We start from the raw sequence: 19,931 nt of genomic DNA on the forward strand, positions 1-19,931 counted from the left end.
GAAGAATTGATGCTTTTGAACTGTGGTGCTGGAGAAGACTCTTGAGAGTCCCTTGGACTGCAAGGAGATCCAACCAGTCCATCCTAAAGGAGACCAGGCCTGGGTGTTCATTAAAGGACTGATGCCGAGGCTGAAACTCCAATACTTTGACCACCTCATGTGAAGAGTTGACTCACTGGAAAAGACCCTGATGATGGGAGGGATTGGGGGCAGGAGGAGAAGGGGATGACAGAGGATGAGATGGCTGGATGGGTGAACTCTGGGAGTTGGTGATGGACAGGGAGTCCTGGTGCGCGTCGATTCACGGGGTCACAAAGAGTCGGACACGACTGAGCGACTGAACTGAACTGAACACTGAAAGGACTCTAAAGGCTAGCACTATATATTCATGTCTTGGTAAAAAGCTGTAGAGGCCTAGATGAAGATATCCTGAGCTAGGGACACTGCATGGTTCAGCCAACTGAGTCTAAAAAGCAGCAGATGAGGGATGATTAAGAAGAGTAGCCATCAGGATTATTATTTCTGCTTCTACCTTACACTTCACCACTCCTTCTGCCAAAACAGACTTGTTTTGGGCCAGCTGAGAAAGGGAGAAAGTGAAGGGGCCCTACTGGTGTTAAAAAGAATGGAAGAATTCCTGAAGTCTCAAGACAGTACAACTTGTCATTCAACTTGGTGACTAGCTATTCTAACAATTCCATGTTATATATCAAAACTGTCTAACTGCTTTAGGACATTCTTTGTGGCCATGAATTCCACTTCATATGTCCTATGTCTTGTCAAACTGTAGTTAAGCAAAAAAAAAAAAAAAACCACTTATATTAAAACTTATTATAAAACATTTAAATCTGAATTTCAATAAATTAGATTATTTGTAATACTTACTGCTTCAGCTTCTGCTCGTGTCTTGAATGTAATTACTGCATGAAGCGAAGAGTCATCGATCTGACAATCTTCAATTTCACCATATTGCTTTAAATTAAAAAAAAGTATTTCCTCCAAATAAATATTTTGAAACATCCAAAATGCTAATGGTTTTAAAATATTAAAATGCCAACAAATATAGCCCAGAATACATAACAATTCAGGGTGATAAGAAAAAAAACTATTAGTAATTCATTTTAGTACTTGATATTGTAAGATAAAGGGTAGTCTTATTTTCAAATATTATTTTATAATTCTATACTTTCTAGAATTAGGGAAACTTGACTGAACTATTCTTCATTTTTTAAATTTTTATTGGAGTATAGTTGCTTTACAATGTTGTATTAGTTTCTACTATACAGCAAAGTCAATCAGCTATAAGTATACCTATATCCCATCCCTTCAATTGAACTGTTCTTTAAATAATGGAAACATTGGTCAAAGACTGAGTTTCTTTATTGCCATTTCTTTTATGCTCATTATTCTAATTCCAGAAAATGCTAAATCCTTTCTAAAGCAGATCATTATCCTCAGAATATTCTTTGAGTTTTTTTGATTCCCAATTTAAAGCTGGGGGGCAGGGGAGGAAGAGTCAGAGGATTTAAGTAATTTTTCCAAAGTAACTAAGTTAATTACCAGGATGAGAGTCCAAGTCTTTCAATTCCAAAGTTTATCTGACTGCTGTTTACTCTTACTCTACACTCCTCTAGAACACATTCTTTGAGGACATTTACAAGCTAAGCATATTAAATTATGCTTGCTTTGGGTGTGCTGGATTTTATTTTTTCCATGTATAGGAAGATCTTTCTGCAAAGAGCAGAAAACAGCACCTTTATCACATAAAACTTCAGTCCCTTATATATCATTACTAATATCATCCTTCTTTCTTACCCTCAAATAAAATTAAAACCACAATCTCATTAAATGCACACACTACACAAAGAAAAATTCTCTAGGGCATAGTAAAGAAAATGGACCACAGAATCAGTCAGACCCCAGCTCTGTTAGTGTTAGCTGTGTATACTTGAACAAGTTCCTTAATCTCTTCATGTTTCATTTTCCCAATCTCTACAATAAGCACAATAAAGGTACCTACCTCAGAGAGGTGTCAAAATAACTCATAATATGGTGAGTTATATAAAGCATTCAGAATAAAACCAGCCACAAAATAAGTGCTCTGTAAGTTTTAGCTGTAACGTTTTATTACTATACTAGTTCCAGCGCATAAATTAAAGCATTTCATTAATCATAATTTGTAACAATGTTTAGTACTATAGGTTTTTTCTGATACCTGTCAAGTCACAGGTTGAGATAGAGAAGCTATCTTATTTAAAGACTGAAAATTTTTAAATGTTCATTAAACACTACTAACTGAGTAGAATTTGAATCTCCAAACTCATGCAAGAATGAATATCCATTTAGAGGCTCTGAATGTTTCTAAGCTTTTCTAAGCTTCCCTCATAGCTCAGTTGGTTAAGAACCCACCTGTAATGCAGGAAACCCCAGTTCAATTCCTGGGTCAGGAAGACCCCCTCGAAGAAGGGAGAGGCTACCCATTCTAGTATTCTGGGGATTCCCTTGTGGCTCAGCTGGTAAAGAATCTGCCCGTAACGTGGGAGACCTGGGTTCTATCTCTGGGTTGGGAAGATCCCTTGGAGAAGGGAAAGGCTATCCACTTCAGTATTCTGGTCTGGAGAATTCCATGGACTGTATACTCCATGGGGTAGCAAAGAATCCAACACGACTGAGTGACTTTCACTTTCTTTCACTTTAATGTTTCTAAAACCAAAACCGTTTTAGTCTTATCAAAACACGTTCCTAAACTCACCTTGTCTGTCTAAATTATTTTAGCATATTCTTTAATAATTTCCTGATTAGCTATATAACTATATGTAATACACTTAAGTTTATCTGGATCTTCTTCCCCTTGGGAAGGTACAGAAACAGGGTATATAGTAGGTTAAGTATTGGGCTACAGTATCTCCAAGCCAGAAAAAACTTTCTGATTCCTTTCTGTATTCCTTTAAAGTCATAAAGCATAAGATATTCCGGACCCAACACCGTTAAATATTAATCATCTTAGTTATTTCTTAAACATACACTATTTCTTTCAATACCTCTTGATATCCTAAAAAACTATAGTTTCACATCTGTAACTACAGTTAACAGCCTGGAATATAACTGTGAACATTTAAATCTGAACATTCAAAAGGTTCAACTACCTGTGTACCTATCTACAAGCTTACCCATCCTTCAAGACCCAAGTTCCAGTTTTACTACCTCATGAAACTTTACTGTTCATTTACCATCATATGCCTGTGTGAAAAAAAGTTCTCTAAGCTATTGAAGCAGTTATAGTTTTTAATAAATTTAACTTGATTATAAATTATTTGTAGTTTTCTTTAACTGGTTTGTGTTAAACCATTATATGTAAAATCCTCTAGGGTAAAGAACTGGTTATTTACTTTATATACTTTATCTAGAGCAATTACTCTAATGCTGCAGGCAAGACTGATGCTTAGTAACTAACTTTTATGATACCACTAAGAATCACAACATGTAAGTTAAAAAGGCCTTTAGGCAGACATAATCTCCATTCTGCACATGAGCCCAACATATTCCAGGATATCCACGTAAAATAATGGATTAACAGGGACTAGACTCTTATTTGCCTTCCTCATACATCACTCTATTACCATTAGACTGACTCTAACTATACCCTGGTATCAATTAAGGCAACTTCAAGATCTTATTCCAAAATTTTGTCTTGTTTCATTTCTAGGTTAGCTAGATCAAGAATAGAGTGTTAATGAATAAAATTCCACCTTAACTTTTAAAAATCTGAATGGCCCAAGCAACATGCTCAATTTTTTCTAAAAGTAAATATCAAATGAAACTAAACTCTAGGACTTCCCTCTCTGAATCAATGTTTAAATCATTCCTGTCGTAATATCTGAAGGCCTACTAAGTGTAAGAAAAGTAACATTTCTTTCAGACAATGATTAAACAGAAAACTCCTACAATTTGCTTCTTAATTAAAAGATTATTATAGATTAATCACTTTGGTGAGATTAATGGGTTTAAATTACTCATTTCATTTTCATATTTTCTCCTTTAACATCCATTACCCCCAACAATGTATCAGTATTTGTTTCGTTGGACAATAAGAAAGTACCGCAAAGTGAGGAAGAAGATCTTCTCTATCACTCTCTGTAAATGCAGAAATCTCCAATGCCCTGGGACGGTGATCCACCACAGCATGACCAGGCACACCTCGACCTCGGCCTCGACCCCTGCCTCGGCCGTGAGCTGCACCTCGACCTCTTGAATGAACTCCTCTACCACGACCAGATGAAAGAATCCCTCGCTTTGCAGCCTAGAAGAGATTAGACAAACAGGTTAAACAGCACATTACGAACACAAGCCAAGTGTTATACTCAGATGAGTCACACATCTGACATCAGTCATACAACTGAATATCATATTCAAAGAATGCCCTACAGAAGCATTTAATAATTCAAGCTAGAGTTTTAGTTTTTAAAGTGAAAGGAAATTGAGCTAATGAATTCAGAAAACAAAATAACATTAATTTAAGCAACGTTGTAAAATTATTAAATACACCTTTTCTACTAAGTCTTTACTTTCCAAGACATCAAACTATATCACAAAAAGGCCAGCCATTCTTGAGTTTCAAATAATGCAGTGTTGAATATTACTTCAGAAGTTAAACATAGAGATACAAAATACCTTTATATATATATAATAAGTACATTTACACTATTATTTATTTACTAAAATTATAGGCCAAATTTTTTTAAATGATATTTTTTTTTTAAGTCACACCAACACAAGCATGAAATCTCCAGAAAGGTTAAAACACAATTTCTACGTTAACATAAAAGAAACTTATGTTTTTCAAAACTTGTTATCTTAGGACACACAGACAACCATTTAATTTTCCAAAGTAAAATATATGCAGGTTTAGGACTCCAACCTATGGCTTCCTATGACAGACAATACAGGGTCTTGAGATAAGAACAGTGACTGCTGAATGTTAAACTCTTTAATACCCGGATCCCGTACTAAATTAGATTTGTAGTATGCAGAAAGTGAAGAAGAGCCTCTTGATGAAAATGAAAGAGGAGAGTGAAAAAGTTGGCTTAAAAGCTCAACATTCAGAAAACGAAGATCATGGCATCCGGTCCCATCACTTCATGGGAAATAGATGGGGAAACAGTGGCTGATTTTATTTTTGGGGGCTCCAAAATCACTGCAGATGGTGATTGCAGCTATGAAATTAAAAGACACTTACTCCTTGGAAAAAAAGTTATGACCAACCTAGACAACATATTAAAAACAGAGATATTACTTTGCCAACAAAGGTCTGTCTAGTCAAGGCTATGGTTTTTCCAGTAATCATGTATGGATGTGAGAGTTGGACTATAAAGAAAGCTGAGCGCTGAAGAATTGATGTTTTTGAACTGTGGTGTTGGAGAAGACTCTTCAGAGTCCCCTGGACTGGAGATCCAACCAGTCCATCCTAAAGGAGATCAGTCCTGGGTGTTCACTGGAAGGACTGATGTTGAAGCTGAAACTCCAATACTTTGGCTACCTGATGTGAAGAGCTGACTCATTTGAAAAGACCCTGATGCTTGGAAAGATTGAGGGCAGAAGGAGAAGGGGATGACAGAGGATGAGATGGTTGGATGGCATCACAGACTCAATGGACAGGGTGGACTCTTGGAGTTGGTGATAGACGGGAGGCCTGGTATGCTGTGGTTCATGGGGTTGCAAAGAGCCGGAGATGACTGAGCGACTGAAGTGAACTAAACTGATGTTGGAAAAAGAAAATCAAGTTGCTAAAAAATTTCGAAAAAAGCATTATTTTCAAAAACAATAAGCTAAGATACAAAAAATTTAATTGTGGCAACAATGATAAATACAGGCAAGTACCAACTACACTAATGACATAAATGTCTCTTTACATCAAAATGTAATTCTGATTTTTAAATATCTTTCCACTTTAGAAATTATCATGTATTAGAGTTCAATTTTATTAGCTTTTTCTGATATAAATAATCATATAACTAAACTATAAGAAACTAGATTTTTCTCTTTTAAAAACACCCACAGCACCACCTATAGGCAAAACTTAAGTAAACATGTTCTTTGATGTTAATTCTACCACAGAAACTCTGATCCTTATAGTAACTCAATGTAACATGTCTATATATGCATAGAACATCTCCATAAGAACACCTGAAAAAACTGTAATAGATTTTGGTTCCAGGAAAAAAACAAAAATAGAAAAGGAATAAAATTTACTAGAAGTCGAGAGACCAGCTGCCACCTTTCATTAAATACTAAGAGATTTTTCTATTAGTTCTAAAAAAATTTGCTAACCTCTTCCTTCTTTCTTATATGAACTTCCAAAATGTTTTCCAGAGATTGCCAAAGACTGCTGATTAGAATGAGAATATTTTTCAAATAAACATTCAAGACCATAACAGCATACTGTGTAGTACTGATGAAACATACCTCCAGCTGTAATTCTGTGTACTTTCTCCTAAGTTCAGTGACTTCTTCTCCAGCTTGCATCTTCTTATACAAATCCAGTTCTGTGTCAAGCAACTCTTTCTGCATCTAGAAAACAGTGATTAGTAATTCAAGTGACAATAATATCCTGCATATATATATATATATATACACACATACACACACACACAATTTTTTATAAGGAATGCTTTTTAAGTATTCCTATTTAATCTATACATTTGTTCTCTATCTCCAATCCTACCACCCTAATTCAAGCCATCAATCACCTAGGTCTACACTAATGCAAAAGGCTTCCTAACTTGTTCCTACTTTCACTGATTTCCCTACAATTCATTTTCCATATGGAAGCCAGAGTGAAATTTCTACATGGAAGAATTTTCAGGAAATAACCGTGAAAAGGAAAACAAAAAACTGAGGTTCAAATGAGGACTATATAGTACCCTTTCGCGTAAGAAAGCATACATACACACACATACCAAGAGGGAGGGAAGAGTGGAGAACAGAGTGCCAGGGATCAAACAGGAATGATCATCTATATAATCCTTTATATATATTAATAGTATAACTTTTGAATCATGTTAATTATTTATTTATTGAGAAAATAAAATTAGGGTAATTAAATTGAGAGAGTGAAACAGGAGAGAATTATGTCAATGGAGCCTCCTTCATGGTTATTACCATGCAATTGCTAAAGATTATTTGAAATAACTTCAAATCAATTAGGACTGTGTAACCTTCGTATCATCTGGAAATTAATTCTTCTATATTAAAGATACACTAAGATCCTCATATATTATGAAATAAAGTACATTTTAAAAATAAAAATACAAGAAAGTAAATCAACAAGAATAAGGGGGAGAGGAATCCAAAATTGAATACATATAGAAATAGACCTAACTTTATCAAATTAATAACATAACCACACAAAAGGAAAAAAACAAAAACGTGATCCTATACCACAGTTTGATTCTATACTCTAAATGGAGTATATTGTGAAGTTGTAAAAAATGCAAACAAATTCTGAATTTTATATTTAGTTAGCTGATGAAAGTGGTATTATTTTAGCAGTTTTGGAACCATCTGAATGTGCAAGTATATACTGTATTGATGTTAGTGGGAACAAGCTGTCATTATGGGAACAGGGAAATAGGCATAAGAGAAAGAAACAAAGAACACTGTGGTGTTACATTAGAATCAGAAATATCAATATGAACTCATGATTACACACACACACACACACACCAAGTGTAAGTATTTGTAACTCCGTGGAATTTTTAAAAATCACTTACTGTCATCTGAAATTAATTTGCTCAATTTCTTATGTCTAATCAGTTAATCTACTTGAATTTTCTCCCATTCAATCAGCTCATTCTGTAACAGTGACTCAAATTGTTACTTCTGTTCATTAACATTTTATACCACCAACTAGTTACAAAATAAAGCTCAAACTCCTATCAAGCATTCAAGCACATATATTGTTTTGTCCTCAAGCTACTTTTTTATTTGTTACTATTCTCCTAATTATTGACTTTCTAGCTACAATGTACAGAATTCAAAAGACGAAATCAAGTTTGCTTATTTGTATTTATTAACTTAATAATAGAGAAGGGGGAGAATGGTAGCAAAGAATATTAAATAAAGAATGAATCTGAATGCAGTGTTTTAATTTTTTTTGCATGCATATGCAGTATAAATAACAACACAAACTGAAATACCTGAGTCTTAGTTTTTATACTTTTTGGAAGACAGCGTCCAGGAGAAGCAGCTTTGACCTCATCTTTCAACTTGGTAATATTTTTAGTCAAAACTTCTAAAGTTTTCATTATTTCTGCTTTATCTTCAGACTTCATTGCTTTGTTTTTCTCCAGTTTTGAAATTAACATCTGGCCGATTTTTAAAAACAAAAATGTAAGACTTAATTCTACTACTACTTGAAAGCAAACACAGCAAAGTAAATATAAAAATAAATAACTACTACTTATAGCTTATGTATTCATGACAAGGCTTACAATCACCAAGACAGCAGAACAGCAGACTGGTGACACTCTCTCAATTCAAGTCTTAATCTTGGTTTGCACTGTGAAGAACTATAGTACTGCTTAAGTCTCTTAGAATATAGATTTCTTATGGTTATAAGCTTTAAATTTAATTTAATCCCTGAAAAGTCATCAATTTGAAATAGCAATAATTTTAATTTCTAATCCATCTGTTGATATTACTGAGTCTAAGTATTCACACTCCAAAAGCAGTCTGCAACCCAGAAAGGATCACAGGAAAAGTTTACGGCTTCCCTTCACATGAGATATTAGAAAAGTAGAATATTTAATTACCTTCTTTCGTTAGAGGGAACAGTAACTGGCTAGGCTAAGAACAATACACTGGACAAAGATAAGAAGAAAGAAGATAAACATGGTAAGGAGTAGAAGACACCACACAATATAGATTCTATAGTATTATAGTATAATACCATAATCTATAGTATTATAGATTCTCTGAGTGAAGATGGTTTCAGTTTTTGGTGTAAAGCATTGTGATGTCTTTTTATCAAGTATATACAAATTTAAATCAGAAAAGACATAATTTTAAACCAAATGTTCAAAAGTTTGTATATTTTTAATATTTTGAAATGTTATAACTTTTATTACCAGACATAATTAAGAACTGACACCTAATTAAATGTCATAACTAGAGCGAAACTAGCATCTTCTACTCCCTATTACCATGTTTATCTTCTTTCTTGCTATGTCAGGCATATTGTTCTTAGCCTAGTCAGATACTGTTCCCTCTGACAAATCTAACTTTGATTATTTTACCTTTTGTGTTTCAATGTGCTTTTCTAAAATTTCTTGTTTCCTTTTCCTTACATCTTGCTGAAGTTTCAGTGCCTCCTAGAGAAGTGATCAAAAATAGTATTAGAAAACTTAACTTTTCCAAAAAAACCCCACAATTACTTAAGAACAGAACTGTGCTCTAAATGAGATTGTGGCAAGAAGCTTAGAAACAAAAATAAATGCAAAATTTTCCTATGTAAAGCTTAAACAGTATGCAAGTTTCAAAGATTAATCAGGACAGCCTTTCATTACAAGAAGAAAATTAATATTTACTAACATACTATGGAAAACAAAAGTTCAGTGGCGGCCAACATATATGCCTTTATCTCTATTTTATGAAAAAACACATACATGCAGAAAAAGCTTCCCTATATGCAAATACTGTACACTACTAACTATACTTACCTGCTTTTTTTTCTGTGCTTCATTATTATCAACTGCAGAAGCGGAAACAAGTAAGGTTTTTTGTGCAGCCTTCAAAGCAGCTGGATTATACACTGTTTTTGTTAAGCCAGTAGATGTAGACAATACCTACCAATACAAATTCAATTTTTCAAAAAATGTATCAAGTAGTCATGATCTCCTGAGTCCTATTTCCTTCAAAACTCAACTTTAAAGCACTCCTGTCAAAATTTAGCACACTGAACTAAAAGTACTTATATAGTAACAGTAACTAAGTCACATTTAGCATCTTGAACGGAAGAGTATGAGTGGGGGATAAGCTACACAGTGAAAAAATTTTAAAGTAATATCACATACCTTCAGGAAAAAAGCAAAAAACAAACACATAAAAACTCCAAATCAATAAAACACTGGTGGTATTACTGTCACACTGATAAAATATTAGTTGCTGAACACATTACTAGTATTCCTAGTGACTAAAGATAAACTGTATACAAGAGCACAGCAGAGGAGGAATTATGTCCTGAAAATAATTTAAAACGATCATTTATAATTGACATTTCTGACATTAACCTTACTGCTTTGTCTTCTCCATTTCTTTGCCAGCATTAGCATTACTCTTTTTTCTTTAAGGGACCTTATTCCCTTTAATTCAGCTCAGGTTTAGCACAACCATTCAAGATCTCTGCAAAGTCTTAATCACTTATTTCTTCTACCTAGGTTCCTCTATGAAATAATATTCCTATTAAAATATTTAGTAAAAATGACCTGATGATACTTTAACTTATATTTCTCTCTCAATCTCTCTTCCCTGTCCTTACTGTAAAAGCCCTGAAACATAAACCATGTCTTTCTCTTCTTTGTGCTTCTTCCAGTATCTAAACCTTGCTACCAACTAATTATGAAACCATGGGTGAGTTCAGGAACCTTTTTGGGCCTCATTTTGCTCATTAAATAAGAAAGTTCAACCTGATAGTGTCTAATGTCCTCATAAACACAAAGATTCATTCATGAGGGTAAGGATTTTTTTTTAACATGGCTCACTGCTATATCTTCAGTGCCTAGAACAGCGCCAGACACAAAGCAAGTACTCAATAAACACTTTTGCACTAAATTAAAATGAAGTGATGGTAGATCAGAGTGAACAATCTTTTCCTCACAAAGATCAATTCAAGAAAATTAAAGCGTCAGGCTGCCTTTTTTATCTTCCAAAAGAAACAGAAAGTTGTAGGTTCCAGAGAGTGGTTGATTACTGGTTCTTGGGAAGGAGTTTAGAGATCCCTTCAAAGAGATCTATGAATGCCATAAAACCTAAACATGAAACGTGTGAGACTGTGTAACTTTCCAGAGGAAAAAACAGCTTCCCAAGTCATGACCTAAAAGAAGTCAGAAGAACTACGTAAGTAGAAGAGTATCAGTGAGAAAACGAGTCCTATTTTCTGACTACTACAAGATCTGGACACGACTTTCTAATATTTTATCATGAAATTAGATTAGGGAACATCACAAAGCTAAGCAACTCATCACTATTCTAAGTATTCAAGAATATCATAGCTTCAAAATGAAAAAAAAATCTAGAATACTGTAATTATACTACCTCCATACAGCACAACTGATGTTTAAAAATAAAGGATTTTTACAGTAGTTGATATGTTCAAAATTTGGTAATTTTCTTCAGTAATGAAAACACTCAAGGTATCACTAACAAATAGGAAATGGTTGTACTCAGTAAAATACAAAATGGACGTGGATTTAGTTCACTGTCTAACTTGTCACTACTTCATCATGCTACCTTACCACACTACGCAATGTCAAGCTGTATGAAAATGTAAGGGTGAGACAAACACTGTCGAAAGGGAGAAACACAAGATGATCTGCTGAAGCAAAAGGTGGAGTGTTTCATAAACCATCTTCATCATGATGGTTCTGTAACAGTTGAAAAGCTATGACCCAAAAAGATTTCTATATTCAAATAAACTTGGAAACAATATTACAATACTATTTTGTCCTTTCAAATGGTATACTATCATAAGAGCTATGAGAAAGCCAGAAGTAAAGCAATCCATATAATTTAACTAAGCATTTCTCCAATTTTAAGGAGTAGAGAATTCTCCCTTTCAAAGTATTGTTATTAATACCAGACATCAGACTAAGGTGTACTGTTTCAGGGTTAATAAAATCATCCGACAACAAGAAGATTTCTGTATTCCTATATCACTTCCTTGTTTTGTCCAGGAACTTCCTTCTGTAAAAATAGAACATGAGCTAACGTATTTCACTGAGTTTAAGACACCACTGACTAGGAAGTCATTTAATATAACCCTACTTAGGGAAAAGGCTGCCAATTATAACCATAAACATCAACAACTAAAGATACAGCCCAATTTCAGAGGTGTAGAAATGTGAAAATAGAATGTCTTACAAACAGTGAAGTTACAAATGTTGCTATCTGAAGTTACAAATGTTGCTCACTATCTAAAGCTATTTGGTTTCAGAGTTTAGATAGTAAGTGTTCCAATAACAAAAAATACTTGCATTTTTCAAAAGATAAAAATAGACTTGTGACAGAAGAAAATCTGTTAAAAATGAAACCAGTGGAGGGAAGTAAGAAACCCAACAGAAAATGATGCTACAGCTCTAAGAATATAACCAAAACATAGCAGCCTTCCTAAACAACCACATCTCTATTTTCGAAAGGGTTTCTGCATATGCCGTATTTTTACATATTGACTTTATTTCTAGTGACCTTGCTGCATTCACTTATTAATTCAAGTTGTTTGTGAATCCTTTTGGATTTTCTACATATATAATCATATCAACTGTGAGTAAACATAGCTCTGTTTCTCCCTTTCCAACATTTTTGCCATTTATTTTACTGCTTTATTATAATGGTTAGGCCCTATACTACTGGGAAAAAGTGACAAGAGTGCACATCCTTTGTTCTTCCTGGCCTTGGGGGAATGTACTCAGTATTTCACCATTAACAAATAATGTTAGCTGTAGGGTTTTTTTGCATTTTTTTTGCAGATATAACTTTGTCAAAATTAAGGAAATTTCTATTACTAATTTCCAAAATGTGTAATGTGACTAAATAATTTTATCACGTTTTTTTCCTACTGAAATAATCACATGGGGTCCAGTTCCCCTCCCTTCAATATCTACCCCATTCCTTCCCTCAATCTTTTATTTTGTTAATATGGTGAAATAAACTGATTTTCAAATGTTAAATCAACCTTGCATTTCTGGAATAAATGCTACCTGGTCAAGGTGTATTCTTTCTATTCCCACTGCATACTTGCTAAAATCGTATTTAGGACTTCTGTGTTTACGTTCATGAGATATTGGCTTGTAATTTTCCTTTCTTGTAATACACTTGTCAGGTCTGATATCAAAGTTTTTGTTGAATTCGTAAGATGAGTTGAAAAGTATCATATCCTTTGTTGTTGAAATATATACATCACTAATACCTCTTACTTTCAAGATAAAAGCCAATTCTTCAATAAAATAGAGGTTATAATCTATTAATACCTCCTTATTCATTTCCTATATAAAATATTACAAGCCATGACTATTATTAGTACTTATAAAAAAAAAAAACAAACAGATTTTTCTCATGGATAAAAATGGGGAAAAAAGTATTTTGTAAAAATGACTTACTGCAAAAGAAGGTTATTACAAATTAAGTCATCCAAGTATCATTTTTTAATAATTGGTGCCAAGTTAAAATCAAACACAAAAGAAACATAAGTTAAGATGACTCAAAGCCACACTCTCAATAAGCTAGTTCTCACACGTTTCTAAAGCAAATGCCAATTTCATTCTGCATAAATCTCTCTATAGTAAGCTGAGGCATTCAGGCATCATTTTATTGATCACTCTATTCAAATAATACCTACTTAACAGCTACTACAGTATCTTAATGTAGCAGCAAAAATCAGGTTTTAAGTTTCCTCTTTCTTAGCCCTCTCTCATGCAGTCTTAGATTAAGAAAGAATCACTAAAGGGTTTATTGGCTACTACAAGAGACAGGGGATAAAATTTTATATTTGTGCACTTATTTGCCTTAACAATGACAGAAATTACTGTTTAGATTCAAGGTTTGAGTTTTTGTCTGCCTTCAATTTTTAAAAAATTTAAATAACATTTGATGAACATTCTCCTACTCTTCCCTAAGACTTCTCTGCATCACTGAGCTCTAAGGATTACTACACAAAAATCCCTACTGACTAGGAACAGAAATAACAAATAAGCAAAAACAAAATGCTATTCTGTAAACAGGTTCACTGAAGCCTGGAAGTTACATACTGGTAAATAATTTCTTTCCTTAGAAGATTCATTACAATCTTTGCTGAGTAATTTTCTTTCATAAATAGCCCACTACCATTAGTGATTTTTCATAAATTAAGTTAATGCTAACTATATTAGCAAATTTATACTATCAATTGCAAATCTGTACACTTTTTATCTAAAGCTATATAAAACATGTTAAAAAATAATGAGAACAAGTAGGAAAACATACTAGAAAAGTTTTGTAAAACTGGTAATTAGTACACTTTAATTTTAGAGTACAAGTCTTAACGTAACAGATCCTAAACATAATCAGGGTTGTAGACCTCTCCAGAATTGTTTAGTACTGCTGCAGTCCATGGGGTCGCTAGGAGTCAGACACAACTGAGCGACTTCACTTTCACTTTTCACTTTCCTGCATTGGAGAAGGAAATGGCAAGCCACTCCAGTACTCTTGCCTGGAGAATCCCAGGGATGGGGGAGCCTGGTTGGCTGCCATCTATGGGGTCACACAGAGTTGGACACGACTGAAGCGACTTAGCATGCATGCATGCATGCATGCATACTAAGGGTAACGATCCTTATATTGTTGTGTTATTCCTTACTTACTTAGTATCAAAGAGGATAAAAATAATCAAAGTAAATATTCAGACACTGCTAAATTTAGTAGCATAGACTAAGCCACACAGATTCAGGCAGGGGCGGAGGGCCATATATGGAAAAATCTGGAGGTTTCACAGTAGGGGTTAGAGAGATTTTCAATTTTTAAAAGAATGACTAGAACTAGAATTCTGTTAGGCAGAGGGAAATACACTCCAGAAAAACCACCACCAAAAAGAAGATAAAAGAGGCAGAAAATAGCAAGAGACAATGAGCAGAAAAGGGCTTATTAGGGTAGAAAGGAAGACCTAAAGCAGAGGTAACAGAACCAGAATAATTGAGGTATGATGAGTTATTAATCCAGCAAAGTCATTTAGCTGAGAAAATTATTTAAGTTTCTATAAGGAGTTAAAGAAGTCTGAGGGTAGGATGGTGGCAGTGTAAATTAGAGGGGGTGCCAGCCCAGAGGTCAGGGAACTGAAGGTGGCAGAGACCTACAAACACAAGTGGATGACTCTAAAGCTTCTAGACTGCAGAACATGAAAATGGTGCCGTCACTCCCAGAGGTGGGTGGCTAGGAGAAGATACTACTTTACAGAGGAAATGATGAATCATTTGAGGCATTTTATGCCTGAAGTAATGCTGAGGTATCCAAGAGGAAAATGTGATATTCAGAATGAGATTCATATTCAAATTTCCAGAACTGACAAAGTTTAACACAGTAAATATGGAAATAATATACTGAAGAACCAGTGAAGAGAGCAGGTCAGCTATTTCATGAGATGTTCTAATTATCTATAATGTCAATTTCCTCTGTAATCTTCATAATGGAAAGAGCCAGGGACTAGAAATAGAAGATCCAGGTTCCAGTCTTAGCTCAGTAACTCCCAGTGTATAGGTCAACCATAAAGTTTGTGGGGCCTTACCTTCCTTTAAGGTTAGGATAAAGAAATAAGAAAGATTATCCAATTCTAATATTCTGTGATTCCACGTACCTCAAAAAAAGACTAAAGATCAGGGCCATTCACTCACACCTAAACAAAAAATTAATACATCTGCACAGAACTATAAGACAGGTCCAAAAATGCTCTTAATTTAGTCAGCATTTGCTCCCCTCATTTGAAAAAAAAAAGACTAACTGCATTGTCACACTATACACAATAGCTGTTGTCATAAAAAACTTTACACCATTCTTTCCAATTTACAAAATACTCTTATATAATATTTTATTTAATCCTCATAAAACCTCAAGAGAAAGACAAATATAACCATCACCACTTATTGATGAGGAAAAGGGTTCAGAAAGATTAAGCGCACTGCCCAAAGACATGCAGTTAGTAAGTGAAGAGCCAGAGCTCAAACTCAGGTAAAGTTCCTAATTCATGGCCCTTTCTATAAGGTTATCAGAAGTTTAAAATTAAAATGTACAATATCTCTAAAGAAAAAATAGTAAGTGAAAAAACAAAAAGAATGGAGCATAAGGAAATACAGTGAGCGGCAAGTATTAAAATGCTGATGCAAAAAGTAAAAAGAGGTAGGCAAATATTTTTCTTTTTCAGCAAATGGAAAGCAAAAAGTTAGGAATAAAAGATACAGATACTATTAAGAAGCAAGAGTTTGGAACTATGAAAAAAATTAAAAAATTAAGATGCCACCTGAAAACATTTATGAAGCCAAGACACACACATCATGCTATTCTTACCTTTTCAGTTGCTGAAACAGATGGCTTTGATACAAAACCCAACCTGTCCTTCACAGATAACTTAGTTACATTCTAAAAAAATTAAAATGGACATATTCAGTGTTTCCCCAAACATACAGAAGTCTGTAGGGATTTTGAACATTCTCATTCTACTAACATATCCTGACTATAAGTACACTGATATTAATAACAAAACCTTGGGCCATTTGCAAAGACAGAGACAGAAAGAAAATGTGCTTGGAAAAATAAACAGTATACAGTAAACAGTATACAGTATTACTCAATCATGGAAAATGATTATATAAAGAAGTTTTTAAATAATTTTAAAATTATTGTGCCTGTCACATAGGCAGGTGGTTTGCTAAAGTCCTTTTCACTGATACAGAATCATAAATTCTTAGAATCCTATGTTGACAAGTAGAAAGTTCGTACATTCTAAATATTAGAGTAGTTAAAAATGCGCCTGCTTCTTCAGCTTAAAGCAAATGCCATTCTTTCCTATAGTATGTTTGTTTTACGGCCAGTATACACAGTATTTGGTGATGATTTGAGATAGCAGGATTGGAGGGTTGTTTGTTATTTAGTATCTAATAATTTACTAATTTACATTCTGCGTGTTTTTATAAAATCTCAATGTCTTACTCTTCAGGAATAACCTGCGAAGACTATTTTAATAAGGTGGCATCCATTAGCTAAGTAGGATACTATATCCTAACTATCTTACACAGCAAATGTTGAAACATCTGTAGACAAAAGAAAGTTAAGTTTCAGAGACTGAGGGTGTGGAAACAAGAAACTGCCACTCGAGTGTGGAAGGGAGTGGGAAGGGAATGACATATGGAGAAGAGAACTTGAGAATCAGGAATAAGTGATGCAAAGTTCTGAGAGAGCTGCATTAAGTAACTTGAAGCTTTAAGCCTTCCCTTCCCAAAGCTTTCAGTTCAGTCTACTGCATAATTATGTCTGGAACAGGAGTCTAATGAAGTAAAAGATGATGGAAAAATAAGATTTAATATACTAAAACTTTACTTTTTAGGCAGTTTTTCTCCTCTATGAAGTGAAAAAGAACTCTTTCTCATAAATAAGTATTAGCTAGAGAAAAGAATTTAAGATTCAAATACTACAGGAAAAGTAGTCCGTAAAAATGTTATGGTAATGGTAAAAAATTTTTTTACAGGTGCTGTTCAAATACAGACTATATTTCTGTATAAGTATACACACACACACACATATATATACACACATCCATACAATTAATTAAAATTCAGATCACCAAGGGAAACTAATAGACTGAGAACCTATCTATCATGTGACAGGCACAATAAGACTTTTCATTTACCTGAGGAAGGTCTGAACTGGCACTCTGGGCTTCTGCTGGTTCAATAGTACTTGAAGGTACCGGACCCAACCGCTCTTTGACTGACTGCTTCACAACAGGCAAAATGGGCTGCTGAACTAAAGGCTGCATTACCTCAGAAGAAGAAAAAAATGTTAAATGCGCTGATTAGTTCATGAGCAGGGAGAGTAACCTTCGTTATTCTGTTACTAAGTTGCCCATGCAGTTTTAAAAGTGCAGCTTATAATCAAAGCCTAATCACCTGCCAAATTCCTTCCTTCATACAAGTTCCCCATACATGTCCAAAGATACAAAAAAATATTTATAAAGTAGAGGAAAAAATAAAAATCTACCCTTTAGTATCTTTTGTCTCTCTTTAATTAACAGAAGAAAGCTAAATAGAAAAATAAGGTGCTACAGTACACTTCTACAAGCAATTAAACTTTATATATTGATTGACTTCCCGATTAAAAGAAAGAAAAAGAGAAAAAAGGAAGAGGGAAGGAAGGATTTCCAATATGAACTCCAAGTAGGAGTTTCTAGAATACAAACAGGTACTACATACTGGAGTATCTCCCACTTTAAGGGATGGTTCTATATTTTATATGTATCATCTCATGACTTCCTAAACTAGGGATGAATGTAATAACAAAATGAAAGAGCAGGTTAGAGAACTTAAGTAACTTGCTCAAACCTACATACAGTTAACAATGGTAGAGCCAGGATCTGAACTCAAGTCTACCTGACTGCATGCCTCTCCTTTTAAAAAACACTATGCCAAATGCTTTTCTTTCATAAGAAAAGCATTTAATTTCACACAAATTTCTCTTACCTTTGGAGAAGTAGTTTGCAACTGTTGGGTGCTTCCTTCTCTGTGCCAGTAAACTTTAATAAAGCGATTATTTAGTACTGCTTCTGTACTTGATATAGCTTTCTTTGCTTCTTCGTATGTTGCAAATTGGATAAGGGCACCTTCAGGATCCCCATTATAGGCAACCTAAGATTTAAAATATTAAGCACAGCGAATTTGCAAATAAATCAGTTGCTTTACGTAGTAAAATGCCTCAGGAAATGAAATACTAGTCCTTCCAAGTTACAGTCTATCTTTATACTACCTTATATCGAGATTATTACCACAGTCTACTTTCACTCCAGAAGAAATGGTAACTGTGGACCACTCAGAATAGAATCAGCCTCCTCTAAATAACTTAGGAGAGAATGCTCATTGCATAAAGGTTATATATAAGCACTCAAAATGTTTCACTTCTTACCCTCAATATTAATGCTATGGGAAATAATACTTATGTCAGTGAGTGATGTAGAGTCAAAAGAGGGAAGTAAACTATTTTCAAAGGAATGATCTCTAACTAAAAATTACAGAAAAATCCATCTGTAAAATTTTCAAAACTGGTTAATTCTCACAGAAATATTTCCAAGAGCACACACAAATAAATCTTAGATAAGGGAGGGGGGAAATCTACAAAACAATAGCAACAATCATATTTTACACATAAGGAAACTACGACTCAAAAAGTATGCAATTCTTCAGACCCATACAATGAATAAGTAGTATTAACAGATCCAAGGCTTTTTAGTGTTCAATAATACCAGCACTTTCGAAATTGTTCTATCAACTACTGGTGAGGCAAAGCAATACAAAATAGGGATTAAGCACACAGACCCTGAATCAAACAACCTGGTTCTGGATAACAATACCCACTCTGTAGTTGTTAAGAATTAAACAGTAATTCATATAAAATGGTGGGGCGGGGATTGTACACGGGGCGGGTGATGGTGGGGTGTTCAATTAGGATAAAGCTATAGGGTTTTTTGAAACTAACTTTTCAAAATATATATTTTATAAATAATAAGGCAAATGGGATACAGATACAGCAAAAGGACCTGTAAGGAGATAACAATCTCAATAGTAACTGAGGAAATACAAATTGAAAAAATATAAATTAAAGAAAAAAACTGAAATAATAGTGAGATACTCAGCTTTAAATTTCTTTAAATTTAATATTACCAATGTAGTTAATTGGGTAAGGAAAATAATTTTTCGAAGTCTAGATCTACACGTGGTAGATCAAATTGAACTGCCATAAAAAGATATTTAGAGATAGTCCAGATAACATTAAATTACTACAGGGTAATATGTATGCTCAGGACCCACAACAAGGACCCACATACTTTTAAATACATATATATTTGTAAGCTTGCATACTAATTTATTGGTAGATACATACAGAAATACAAAACAAAAAATCGAAAATAATACATGGTAAGCTGTTAC

At 34.0% G+C, this 19,931-nt stretch overlaps 1 protein-coding gene across 15 annotated transcripts in view; it reads right to left on the reverse strand.

The window, feature by feature from the left end:
* RBM26 (RNA binding motif protein 26) overlaps nucleotides 1-19,931 on the reverse strand; it is an 81,379-nt gene that overhangs the window by 17,891 nt on the left and 43,557 nt on the right. For 9 of the 15 annotated variants that reach the window (XM_070380643.1, XM_070380642.1, XM_070380639.1 and 6 more), the window contains exons 12-20: nucleotides 18,471-18,635; nucleotides 17,642-17,773; nucleotides 16,303-16,374; nucleotides 9,717-9,842; nucleotides 9,294-9,368; nucleotides 8,196-8,363; nucleotides 6,463-6,567; nucleotides 4,100-4,300; nucleotides 886-972 (exon numbers count right to left, since the gene is read on the reverse strand). In XM_070380643.1, the coding sequence (XP_070236744.1) occupies nucleotides 886-972; nucleotides 4,100-4,300; nucleotides 6,463-6,567; nucleotides 8,196-8,363; nucleotides 9,294-9,368; nucleotides 9,717-9,842; nucleotides 16,303-16,374; nucleotides 17,642-17,773; nucleotides 18,471-18,635 (1,131 nt within the window). The remainder of the gene's footprint in view (nucleotides 1-885; nucleotides 973-4,099; nucleotides 4,301-6,462; nucleotides 6,568-8,195; nucleotides 8,364-9,293; nucleotides 9,369-9,716; nucleotides 9,843-16,302; nucleotides 16,375-17,641; nucleotides 17,774-18,470; nucleotides 18,636-19,931) is intronic. The other 6 variants (XM_070380644.1, XM_070380645.1, XM_005906633.3 and 3 more) reach the window with 3 other exon arrangements.

The sequence above is a fragment of the Bos mutus genome, chromosome 12 (genome assembly GCF_027580195.1).
Source record: "Bos mutus isolate GX-2022 chromosome 12, NWIPB_WYAK_1.1, whole genome shotgun sequence".
NCBI lineage: Eukaryota > Metazoa > Chordata > Mammalia > Artiodactyla > Bovidae > Bos > Bos mutus.